A 13,819-nucleotide genomic window follows, 5' to 3' on the forward strand; every position below is an offset into this window, starting at 1 on the left:
TTGCTTTATGATGTCTTAGTGTTGCCAGTTGAACAAAAGGCTATTACCATGACGCCACTGAGAGATTCCAGCGCAATTCCAAGCAAGGTCATTTTAGTTATGGAGAGAAAATAGAAAAGAGTGTCTTTTAACAAAGAAAACATATCATTTCTAGCTAAAACTATAAACATTTACAATACAAACTAAAATCTAAAATTATGTCATTCGATTTCAACTTATCTTAAACCTCTTCTTCCTCTGCCCAAGATGCTCCCTCACACCAAGTTTAATGACCGAGCGATTCCTAGGCTCCGAATAAAGCCAGCCAGACGGCCGTAGAGATGGAGAAACTCTAGTGAATTATTGTATTATGAATGTTTGTATGAGTAATTTGGTTGAGTAGTCTAGTAGTTATGGCTCTGAGTACCAATGTTGTTTTTGGCAGCCATTTAAATTTTCGTCTTAGTCTTTTGGACGAAAACACTTATTAGTCTTATTGATGTCATATTTTAGTCATTTCAAAATGTGTTCATCTTCATTTTAGTCAACGAAAACTCCGACAAGTTTTGTTTAGATTTAGTCGACAATTCTCAAAATGTTTTCATCTACAAACCTCATAGGTTTTAGTCTATGAATAAATAAATGAATAAATAAATAAATAAAAGGTTTCCAACAATTTCGAATGAACATGCCAGACGAGCACATAACTGTAGAGTCCACGAGGACATCACCATTTTCATGATGATAATACACACTGAGCAGGAAAACAGCACATTATTTGCAATTATTAAAACTCACCTGGATGCCACAAACTGTATGAAAAATGTTTTCCAACAGTTTAAGAAGACTCCGAGTCAATGCGCTAAGTGCTAATGGTAACGCGACAGCTATGCTAACGCTGCAAGCTAGTTTAGTGTGTGATGATCACTCAGCACAGACCCCTTAAGGCTAAAGCAACATGGCTTAGCCAAGATAAGAAAACAAAACTTACCAAGCAGCATATGACACGTTTCACAAAAGGAGCCTGGAATGGCCACACAAGCCTGTGTGTCAGGCGAGGGGGGCGCAGCACGTCACGACCAAACACTGCTAAATGTGTTCTAACTACACATACAATAAGAACATATCACACATTGTGAAATTATGATGGAAACTATGGCAATTTTTTATCATCAGACGACAACTTGAATCAATCTCGTTATGTTTTAGTCTCCCAAGACATGTTTTCAGCGCGTCATCGTGACTTTGTCGTCATTAGAAAAATTGTTCGTTGACGAAATATTTTTATTGTTATTGACGAAAACAACAATGCTGAGTACCAATGACTATGGCAAAGTTTGTCTGAGCAAGATACTCAACACCCAGTTTTTAAAAAGGAACTATAGATAGTCTCTGGGTTGCGGCGTACCCTACTTGCCTGATTTCGACTTTACGACCCCTTAGAGTCTGGCATTTTGTCTCCAGTTTTGTGTTGTTTTTTGCAGTCGCGTAAACAGTATCAAGTTCCCTTTGCCGTTCTTCATGTCAGGCTCCCCTCTTCCCCTAATTAGGATAGGTTTTAAACAGGTGACTGTCCCACCAAATTATTTTTAAACAAGAATAAAGCAGAAAAACACTTGGCTTTAGTAAATGCTACATTGAGTGAGTCCACTCAAATCCGCTCAAGCCGCTTACCTACACACAATGAGTTGCCACAGCAACTGTTTAACAAGTTAAACAATGACTGACGCATGTGGCGCTTTGAAGTTTCCTTCTCTGGCCAGATCAAATATTTAACGTCTGTCAATCATCGTTAACTTTAATAAGCCACTCCAGTATACTGCCTGACCAACAAAGAGCAGGGAGAGGGAGGGAGAAGGAAACTACAGCTCATCTGTATTTATTTATCTATTTTTGTACTGTAATTTTAAAAAAAAAATCTGCAATGGACTGAGGGCGCGAAGTTTGAAGCGTGGAGTTGCGAGGGTTCACTGGATGAATCAACTATAGATTGTGACCATTACACAACATTTGTAAAAACCCACACAGATTCTAACTAGCTCCTCAAATAAAATTCTTCAGCAAGTACTTGAGAAAATACGGTGAAAGGTCAAATGCTTTACTTGCTGTGTCAAAAGCACACAACTGTGGCATTGTTTATTTATGCAGGCATCCATGTGGGAATCTAACGGAAACTAATAAATTAAAGATCCTCAATAGCTTTGTGTTTGACAGTAGCTCGGATTGTTTCATCACATACATCAGCACTAGTTGGGCATTTATGTTTGAAATCATTGGAGTGTCTGTGGGCCAAGAGTTGGCGGGCCCCTATGGAGAAGACTCATTCTTATAACAGCGGTCGTAACCAAGCTGTAATGTGGATGTTCCGCCCCCTTCTCTTTTTTGTTTTAATGCACTTGCTGCCGGGTAAGAACGGCAAATTCCCATAAAGACGTCAAATGAATGAGACGGCAGAGTGGAATCTAAGGAGGCTGTGTCATAGGCTGAAGGGGGTGCCGTTGTACCGCAGGGCCAAAGGCCGTGTGTTTGCGCTCGGGCATGGCTGATACAAATTGCTGAGGCTTTAAAGCAGTAATTATATTAATAGGCCCAATTGCAGTGCAGTGAAGCTCCAAAGTACTTCCATGTGTGCGGTGTGCCCCAGAGACCTCAGGCGAGGAGGGAGCAGCCTGCCACAACAGACGCTCTTAGGAACCACAACGGCAACCAAACTAACAAGCTTTATTGTTCTCCAGATCTTTCTGTAAACAACTGAGGAAAAAAAAGTGAACTGCTCTGGCTCTGCAGCGCCCCGCCAAATTTTAGAAAGAACTATTTGCAGTACATTTGACTCAGTACTACAAATATTGGAACTTGCATGTTGGAAACTGAGACATAAAAAAGAGACATCAGAAGCCACATCTTAAACCCAACAGGATATGGCCAATGACCTTTTAAATTCACAGTCTTGGACAATTTTCTATATTATTATTATTATTTTTTAAAAAAAATTTTTTAAAACGTTGTTTTGCCTGAAATATGATGCTTTCAAATATTGTTTAGATGTATCATTTTGGGGATGGGAAGTGTTGCACTCATTAACTGGAATTACTTATTAATGAAATAATGAATAAAATAAATTCATGATACGAGAACATTCACGTCACGAGCTTGGTCATAGAACGGATTGCACTGGTATCATTAGGGTGCGACTTATACTCAGGTGCGACTTATAGTCCGGTATGTTCCGGGTCTGATTACAGTAATTAAAAGTAATAGTGGACTAGGTAAATGTGGCTTCGCATGGATCACAATACGTTAGTTCAAATGTGTTTCGTCGGGAATAAAATACTTTTAGGGAGCCGAGCAGTTAGTTCTAATTTGTTACTCTTGTTCCTACTATTGAGCACCACTACTAGTCCTAAAAAAATACCATATTGTGATAAAGGTAATTTTTTTCTGTAATGTACTGATAAACATTAGACTCATATATTTTAGATTCATTTCACACAACTGAAGTAGTTCAAGCCTTTTATTGTTTTAATATTGATGATTTTGGCAAAAAAGTCAAGAAAAACCAAAAATCCTTATCTCAAAAAAATGAGCATATTTCATCCGACCAATACGAAAAAAGTGTTTTTTAATACAAAAAAAGTCAACCTTCAATTAATTATATCAGCTATCCACTCAATACTTGGTCGGGAATCATTTTGCAGAAATGACTGCTTCAATGCGGAGTGACATGGAGGCAATCAGCCTGTGGCACTGCTGAGGTGTTATGGAGGCCCAGGATGCTTCGATAGCGGCCTTAAGCTCATCCACAGTGTTGGGTCTGGTGTCTCTCATTTTCCTCTTCACAATATCCCACAGATTCTCTATGGGGTTCAGGTCAGAAGAGTTGGCAGGCCAATTGAGCACAGTAATGCCATGGTCAGTAGATCCATTTACCAGTGGTTTTGGCACTGTGAGCAGGTGCTGAAAAATGAAATCTTCATCTTTATAAAGCTCTTCAGCAGATGGAAGCATGAAGTGCTCCAAAATCTCCTGATAGCTAGCTGCATTGACCCTGCCCTTGATAGAAGACCAACACCAGCAGCTGACATGGCACCCCATCACTGACTGTGGGTACTTGACACTGGACTTCAGGCATTTTGGCATTTCCTTCTCCCCAGTCTTCCTCCAAACTCTGGTACCTTGATTTCCGAATGACATGCAACATTTGCTTTCATCTGGAAAAAGTACTTTGGACCACTGAGCAACAGGCCAGTGCTGCTTCTCTGTAGCCCAGGTCAGGCGGTTCTGCCGCTGTTTCACACACGCCTGTGCATGGTGGCTCTGGATGTTTCTACTCCAGACTCGGTCCACTGTTTCTGCAGGTCCCCCAAGGTCTGGAATCGGCCCTTCTCCACAATCTTCCTCAGAGTGCGGTCACCTCTTCTGGTTGTGCAGCGTTTCCTGCCACAATTTTTCCTTCCCACAGACTTCCCACTGAGGTGCCTTGATACAGCACTCTGGGAAAAGCCTATTCGCTCAGAAATTTCTTTCTGTGTCTTAGCCTCTTGCTTGAGGTTGTCAATGATGGCCTTCTGGACAGCAGTCAGGTCCGCAGTCTTGCCCATGATTGCTGTTCCCATGATTGCTGTTTTGAGTAATGAACCAGGCTTGGTGTTTTTATTTCTTTCGCAGGGGTTTTGAGTTAATTTGTTGATTCAGATGATTAGGTTAGTAGCTTCATTAGAGTACCTTTTCATGATATACTAATTTTTTGAGATAGGAATTTTTGTTTTTTCTTGACTTTTTTTGCCAAAATCATCAATATTAAAACAATAAAAGGCTTGAACTACTTCAGTTGTGTGTAATGAATCTAAAATATATGAAAGTCTAATGTTTATCACTAAATTACAGAAAATAATGAACTTTATCACAATATCTAATTTTTTGAGAAGGACTAGTAAATCTTTAGTTAAGTGTACTGTAGTTGCACTCTGCCTGTTTTGCAAAGCCCGAGTAGGTTTCTCATCTCCAATATGGGAGCAATTGTTTTGACAGTTTCAACATCTAGCTAGACATCCACTGCAATAAAGGCCTTTCACGTTTGCCCATCCCATCCCCTAAATTGTCTCAAGACCTTCCCATTATATTCACAATGATCTGAAACTTTGCTACTCTGGTTGCCAAGAATATATCATAAATACAAGTTAAGCAAGAAATATATATATTCTTTGTTACATCAGTTCGTCTGGTCTTGTCTGTTTGGGTAAAACAAAGTTATATTTAGGCCTTTCCTTCAGCAGGGTTGGTTTGGCTTTAAGTTGGGGAATGCCAGAGCGCAGCAGTGGGTTAGACTATGATGTCACAGTAAGTCTTGGTCCGCAGGGGAGCTGAGGAAAATATTTAAGCTCTGGCGTCTGTAGTCCACAGGTGGACCCCATCCCAGACAGGAAATGTAATACTAGAGGAGACAAAACAAGATTGTTGAGTTTAAAATTAGCTGAAACAGTGGATCGAAATATGCTGCTGTTTGCTTGCTTATCTGCCTTTTTAGTGTTCTTTGCTTACCTTGGCTTGTGGCCTGTAATCGTCTTTAATAGACTTGCGGTTTACAGTAAGGATTAAGTAATTCTGTCTGTGAAAGTTTTACTTAGAAGTCAATGCACTTTGTTTTTTTTCAATCGCTCACGAGTTTTCGCCTCAAGCATGTGCACTGGTAAATCTACCTATATTTGAACTGTAGTTTTGACAAAATATTGGAATCCGAATGTTTTTCAGTTGTCGAGATTAGTCATTGTTTTAATATTGTTACAACTCATTTATCCATATGAATGGATGTCCAGTCCAATATAACTTTTTTCTTACTTTTGGCTAACCTAAGGAACAATACAACAATTGTAGATTTTTGTACTTTGTAGAGATCAGATTTTATCAAGACAAATCCAGAAGGACTTTACCAGAGCACCAAGAGATCTCTGATCTGGATTGTTAGGTTAGGTTGGGTGTGCGAGTTAATCAGAAATGCCTTATTTGTGGTAGTGGATAAATAATAAATAGAAAAAGATATAGAAGAGCTCTTTAAAAGAGTGCGTAATAAGGCATATGGAGGATGTATTGAGATGTAAGATGACATTGCAAGAGACGGAGAAGGCAAAGATTGAGAAATCCCCCAAAAGTCCAACACAGCTGTGGGTGGGTTGGTGTGTGTGTGTGTGTGTGTGTGTGTGTGGGTGGGGGGTGGAGGGGTAGCTGGAAGGACACATTTTAATCGGTTTCTGACCATAGGTATGGCACAGAGAGACAGAAAAGAAGGGGGAGCAACCCCGGGGTTGATGGGAGGGGGTTGAAGCCTAATTCCTAAAACAGCTGTGAGAAATTGGGATGGGCTTTGAGCATCCTTCGAGCGCAACAAAACACACAGAAATGCACGCACTCCCCCACCTCACGACACACACGTGGACTGAAGAGCCTTGTTGCATTATTTTAGTAGTTTAGTTGATATTTTTCAAAATAAAATCGGTCAGTTCAAAGTTATTTTATTACTATCTCAAAAATTGGCTGATTTCTTATAGATAAAAGTAAAACTATATATATATATATATTTATATATGTGGGGGAAAACACTCAGATGACTTGAAGTTCCGCTCCGAGACCCCCAATTTGGCCAAATTTCAAAATTGTCCGATATGCATGTGTGATACATCATTGGAAAGCTTCAAATCTCAATTTTCTGGGGGGGGGGGGGGGCATTTGAGCAGGAGGGCATTTAAAAAAAAAAATAAAAAATGTGAAACAGCAAAAGCCTATGTGGAGGTGAGAGCACGCGAGAACAGAATTAAAGATGCCATGACTTTAACGAGATATTATCGCGTACTTACCTTGTTTCGATCTAAAAACTCCATGTAGCATGTAGAGGTGTGCAAAATTTCCGATTCGTAGATTATTCGCGATTCGGCCGTGGAAGATTCGAGAACGATTCACAAACATCCAAATTCCGATTATTGAAATATGCCAAGTAAAGCGGAAGTAAAACACACTCAGCGCGCCGCGCGGTCATCGGGACGCAATGAGGAACGGAGCGAGAGTAGCTAAACATCATGCTTCTCATTACCCGGCCCCTCGGGTAATGCCAATGCTCAGCTCACAGCTCTAGCTCAACTCATGCCACGAGATAATAAAACACAACAACATACCTGACTTCTGCCGACAGCTGCTACAAAGTACATCCACATAATGTTACGGTAGATATCATTTATATAGGACTAGATGCAATGTAGATTTGGTAGCGTTAGCAGCACATCTACAGAAAGCTAGATGCGGGTGTTAGTAAACGGCCGCCATCTTAAAGCAGTACACTTCCCTCCAAGGCTGTTGTAGCGAACCTTCCAAGCGAACCTAATTAACTTTTTATCTAAAATACTCCTAAATCGGTAAAATATTGACTTGAATCTATTTTTAAAATAGTTTTAAAACTTTCACATGTCGAAAGTAGACAAAAGGGAAATTATGGAATTACGGGAGCAATTTTAACAACTTTAACGGTTGATTCACAACATTAAATTAATTGAATGTAGTTTAAAGCTGCTGATACAGAATGGGGACTGGAGTTTTTTATTTACTGTTATTTTTGTATATTTGTTTACTGTTATGTTAACTTAATACTGAAATAGTAGTTTGGTTTAGCCTGAGAGTATTTTTGAACAATTTTGGAACTAATTTAGAAAACATTAAAAAAAAAAAAAAAAAAAAAAAATTATTAAAAAAAAAAAGGAGGGGGGTGCATCAATAATCGTTTTATAATCGAGTCGGAGCCTCTGAATCTGATCGTAATCGAATCGTTAGGTGCCCATAGATCCCCAGCTCTATGTATCACTGGGTGTCAGGACACAGCTGTGATCGGACACAGCTGAATTTTTGGGGGATTTTATGGGTGAAACATAACAAGGGTCGCGATGCAGAAATCAAGGAGTGGTCGAGATTTTCTATTTCATATATTTACCCTTTTAAACGTTTTTTTTTCTTCCAATTTTTCTTTGTTTGGATTGATTATTTATCATCTAACATATCGGAGAAAATGCGACAGTAACAAAAAAAAAATACAATTAAGTGATTGTTATGAGGTAGGTATCCGTGACTTGTTTACAGACACCATTTTTTTCATTGTGACGTAATTTGTTTAAAAGTTTGAAATATGCGAGTGAATAATTTTTTTAAGTTTTTTTTTTTTTTTTTAACGAAATATTAGACATCAATTAATGATTCTAAGCTAAAAATGACATTTTGAATAATAGATATGATTAATTACCTTCGTTTTATGGCTGGGTTGAAACAAAAGCAGTTGTGCGACGTCTGTAAATGGGGGTTTCCAGGGTAAAACGGACAAATTAAAAATAGTTCGGGGGCTTAATGCGCCATGAATCTGCTGTGGCAGCATATAGACATATTGTTCTATCAAACACAACAGTTCTTTTGGCTTAAAATACAATAGTTTCTTTTAAAGAGGAGTGCAAGAGCTGAAACTGCTTTTTCAGTTTTGTCTGTGTTTTCCGCCATATATATACAGTACTGTGCAAAAGTTTTAGGCAGGTGTGAAAAAATGCTGTAAACTAAGAATGCTTTCAAAAATGGAAGTGTTAATAGTTTATTTTCATCAATTAACAAAATGCAGTGAATGAACAGAAGAGAAATCTAAATCAAATCAATATTTGGTGTGACCACACTTTGCCTTCAAAACAGCATCAATTCTTCTAGGTACACTTGCACACAGTTTTTGAAGGAACTCGCCTGGTAGGTTGTTCCAAACATCTTGGAGAACTAACCACAGATCTTCTGTGGATGTAGGCTTCCTCAAATCCTTCTGTCTCTTCATGAAATCCCAGACAGACTCGATGATGTTGAGATCAGGGCTCTGTGGGGGCCATACATCACTTCCAGGACTTCTTGTTCTTCTTTACGCTGAAGATATTTCTTAATGACATTGGCTGTATGATTGGGGTCGTTGTCATGCTGCAGAATAAATTTGGGATTTTTCTTTTGTTCACTCACTTTGCATTTTGTAAATTGATAAAAATAAACAATCATTGTTTATATTTTTGAAAGCATTCTTAGTTTACATCATTTTTTCACACCTGCCTAAAATTTTGCACGGTACTGTATATACATATATATATATATATATATGTAAAACTTTAAAATGAAATTACATATATTTTAAATGATCAATAATTGTGTCAATCAAAATACAATTTATTTAATAAATTACCTATATTACAATCCTTTCGACATCGGACGTAATATTTGACTCGTCATTTGTCTGGACATCTGACGACATGCTCAATACGACGATTTACAACAGCGTCGCCATTGCGCACGGCAGATTTTCTTCTGAGAGAAATCAGCTTGGGTCCCAAGCAGGTTAGTGCAGGTAGTGAAAAAAGGTGACACTTACCATTGAATATAAGATGGAAATTATGGAATATGTCTACGATCTCGACGTTTCTCCGCCGACCTCCGTTCGCCAGTCTTTATAAGTTAAGGTGACAATTATTATTGTGTAACATCGGCAATGAAGTTTCCAGCGTCGTCAGCCCCCCCCCGACAAAAACTGAAAATAAAAAATTCATTCATTCATTCATTTTCCATGCCGCTTATTAATCATTAGTTTCGGAACTTGTGCAATGCAACACAGCTATTGTCCGAGGTAGCCGACACCAATAACAAGAGAACATGGAAAATGAAAGTAAAAGCTCTTAAGCACCCCTCTCACTCTCTCATCAGCCTGTTCAGGAACAGCATGCAAAACACAACCGCCAAATTAGGACCCGAGTCGTTAGATTGTAATTATTATATTATTATTTTTTTAATATTAGTATTTATTAAGGATTTGGCCTAGGTTTTTGGGCTGTGGAACGAATTAATCTAATTATAATGTATTCCTATGGGTATACAAACCAGGTGCTGGAACGAATTAAATTCGTATGTAGGGTTAACACTGTATTACCAATTTTTTGGGCTCTGACTTTGAACACACCCTGAAGTAGTCATCAGTCAATCATGGAACAAGGCAGACAACCATTCATAGTCACGTTCTTATCGATCACCAATTTAGTCTCGTCATTGAACCTAACATGTTGATGTTTTGCCATGTAGGAGGAAACCAAGTACTTGCATAAAACCCCACACAACGAAGGAAGAACATCCAAACTACTCGAAACCCAAAATGTGCACAGTTCATACAAAACATTCATGTGGTTATCACTTTGCCTAACAGCCAAAATTGGGGCTTCATGTGGTTATGTTGTCTGACTTCGTCCCACGTTCCAAAAACACGCATGATTGTTTCGACAATGATTCCAAATTGGTGTGAATCGTCAGTGTTTATGTTAGACCAGTCCACGTTGCACCTCTTCTCTTGTCCAAAAACAGCTGCAATAGACGCCAGCTCACATATGACCCTGACGCAGGATAAGTGATTATGGGTGTGTAGATGTTAATATGTATTACATACGCATACTTGCTTGTGGGTTAAGCGGTTACCACTATTGCTTCACAATCAATTATTTCGGATTTAAATCATGGGTCAGGCCTATGTGAGATGGTTGCTTGTTCTCCTTGTGGCTGTGTAAAATCTTTTCGTGTATGACAGCTTTAGGCAAGAGGCGGGCTTGACCACAGTCATTAAAAAAATTAAATACATAAAAAGGATAAGCCTGAGAATGCTCGGTTAGCTTTCTGTGCGCCAAATGAGCAATATTTCAAAATTGCTTACATGGCCGGGAAAACTGACCCTATGTGTGTACGTCATGCATGCAAGCACACTGCGTGCATGCATTCTAATAATACATAAGTATGCACTTTGAATATAAGAGTAAACGGGGAATATTTGTGTTGGTTGTTTGAGTCCTCTTTTTGAAAATCATAATATGGTCACCCTGGAAACAAGAAGAGCCAGCATGTGTGGTCATTTGAGCTTTTTGACTTTTGTTATGGCAAGGGTTGGGCATCGAGCATCGATGGGAACCGGTTCTAACACCACGATGCTCCCGGTCCTTGTTTTGATGCCCCGACCGCCGAGCGGAAAAAAATTGCTCGAGTTTAAAGACTGATATTTATATACAAGTTATAATTAGCCCTATGAGAAGTTCATTTAATTTCAAAGTTTGAAGTTAAGACTTTGATATAAACTATGCAATTTTTTGGACCCTGCATTTCTTTTTTTTATCCCGCCTCTTAAAAGATTCAGAATCTGGAATCGTTCAGAACCGGAATCGAAACATGGAATCGGAATTGGAACCGGAATCGTTCAATTTCAAACGATGCCCAACCCTAGTTATGGCCTTCTTTAGGGTACTCGTAGGCTAGGTTCATACTGCAGGTCTTAATGCACAAATCCGATTTTTTCGGGTTTTTTCGACTCGAGTGAGGCATTAACTTGCCGGTCCGAACGGGACAAGTCGCATAGAAGTGGACCATTTCGAACCCGATCTGGGTCACTTTCGTGACTTTCGATCTGGTTTTTCCAGAATGTGGCGGCGGTCTGAACTGTCAAGTCTCCCAAATCGGAATCAGTGCAGCACTTACGTCAGCAAAGAGCGAGAGCGGCACGCAAGACAGCAGCGATGTAGCTGTATATTCGCGTTAGCACCTAGCTTGATCTACGCAGGAGGCGGGCTTCACCACATTCATAAAAAAATACAATTAAAAAAAGGATAAGCCTGATAATGCTCAGTGTCTTACTGTGCGCCACACATAAAGCTTATGTGTGTGTGTCATGCACGCACAGTGCGTAGTTATTTGTTTTGATGCTTCTGCGGATGCGGGTCAGTTTGCTCAACGCTTGTTGGACTGCGAATTAGTGCGCATGTTTAATACTTTGATTGGCTCAATGGACAAAGGCAGTCTGAACTAGCACCCCAAAAAATACGGATTTGGTAAAAAAATTGGAATTGTGCATTAAGACCCGCTGTATGAACATAGCCATATTTACCGTTCTCAGTGTTTAAGCAGCTAAAGAGGACAGATAAATTCCATAATAAATAAATAAATACATAAAATGGCTTTTTCTCCGACAGATTGTTTGCAGGCAGCATACCGCGGATGACCTTCATCAGCGTGGGCGGTTTCATTTTCCTGGGAGCCTACGAGAAAGCCCGCCGGACTTTGCTGTTGTAAGCACAACCTCAGTGTGGGACTGACTGACTGTGACCAAGACGGCGTTCGTGAACGTAGCACCCGGTGGCTTCCAAAGAGGAATAGGCCAATACATACAAGGAATACATTATATACTTCTATTGACAAGGATATACGTTCAATCCATTTCAACTGGGAGGAGACACAATAACTTTCACTATTAATGGCATCAGTGGGAACGCATGGGAATTAAGGGTAATATGAAATGGCATCATGTCAATGCAAATATAAGCAATTCTTTTTAAAAATTGGGGCACTGACATGATATAAACCGATAGTATGTAATCTTCTTGTTTTAGACAGAATTACGCTGAAGCGAATATACTTTCCCCAACGTAACATCCTGATTGAGGAAACTTAACACTTTCATGCACAAATTATGAAACTCTGAATCAGGATTCTTTTCTCGAGTGTTTTTATAACTCTGTAGGCATGATCAGAAATAATCACCTAGCTTTCCACTGTAGTGGCCACTGTCCCCCTAATTCCTAATTTAAACCTGAAGATTTATTGCGGTGAGGTTGAATACGTAGGTGAGATTTGGACCCCAAATGTCAGAACTGTGGCGCCGAGTTATTTCCAATTTAAAGTTTGTCAGTTATTTTTGTTAAATAGAAAGATACCTGTCATTTTAAATGTACAGAGGCCACCAGCCTGCTATGTATGAGCCTTTTTCACACTATTCAACAGGACACAGCAGATATACTCAAATGAATATGCAAAACATCATTCAAGAGCAATTACAGTAATATTTGGACTGTAAGCTACTTCTTTTTTCCTCCGCTTTTAACCCTGGAAATTATACTGTACAGCAGTAATTCCCCAACCACCGGGCCTGGGACCAGTACCGGTCTGTGGGGCATTAGCTACCGGGCTGTGGAGAAATAATAAATCCTTTGCTAACGACCGCAGTTTGGCCTGTGCCTAATGACACATCAATATAGACCCTACTCACATGACGTCACAACCACGCCTCCGCGCCATATTGTCCGTCAGCTCGTCTTGTTTACGCATTAACGCTACGTAAATTCCTCCTATTATGGCGTGTTTTTCTGCTCGTTAACATTAATAATCAAAATGCTCAAGGCGTGTGTGGCGGTTGGTTGCAGTAACAGAGAAGATAGACGGAGAGACTTAAAGTTCTACCGTATTCCGAGAGACCCGGAGAGGAGAGCGAGATGGACTGCTGCACTTCGACGACAAAACTGGGCACCAAACGATCACCACAGACTATGTAGTAGTCATTTTATACCTGGTAAGATGCATTTAATATATATTTAGAGGGTTTTGGGCTGACAACCACAATTAAGATCATTGCGAGGCTAATCGCCGACAACATACAGTTTCAAATTCAAGATGTTTATTTCTTCCGCCGTCATTATTTTTTGAATAATATTTAGCTGGTACCAAGTAAAAGAAGCTGGCCTCGTCTACGGATCATCAGTTAAACAGGGATGTCCAAACTTTTTGCAAAGGGGGCCAGATTTGGTGTGGTAAAAATGTGGTGGGCTACCTTGGCTGATTTACGTAGAACAATATATTTAAACAATTTTTAGCAAGCCCTTTTGTGTGTCACATTTGCTTTATTACTATTTTTTTTAAATTCATAATTTCAACAATCTCGCCTTTTTGGCGTTCTCTTTCGACACTCTGGCTCTTGCGAAATACTGCTGCTGTGAAA

At 39.5% G+C, this 13,819-nt stretch overlaps 1 protein-coding gene across 4 annotated transcripts in view; it reads left to right on the plus strand.

Moving 5' to 3' along the window:
- The window catches only part of slc25a26 (solute carrier family 25 member 26), a 99,510-nt gene that overhangs the window by 64,118 nt on the left and 21,573 nt on the right, over positions 1–13,819 (plus strand). The window contains exon 10 of one of the 4 annotated variants that reach the window (XR_009064303.1): positions 12,021–13,393. The exons of 1 other annotated variant lie outside the window; for it this stretch is intronic. Coding sequence is in view for 1 of the 3 variants with exons in the window: in XM_057844802.1 (XP_057700785.1) it covers positions 12,021–12,116 (96 nt within the window). In the remaining 2 variants the exon portion in view is untranslated. Of the gene's footprint in view, positions 1–12,020; positions 13,394–13,819 lie in introns of those variants that run through there. 2 more of the 4 variants (XR_009064304.1, XM_057844802.1) reach the window with 2 other exon arrangements.

Source organism: Corythoichthys intestinalis, chromosome 9, assembly GCF_030265065.1.
Source record: "Corythoichthys intestinalis isolate RoL2023-P3 chromosome 9, ASM3026506v1, whole genome shotgun sequence".
In the NCBI taxonomy this organism is placed as follows: domain Eukaryota; kingdom Metazoa; phylum Chordata; class Actinopteri; order Syngnathiformes; family Syngnathidae; genus Corythoichthys; species Corythoichthys intestinalis.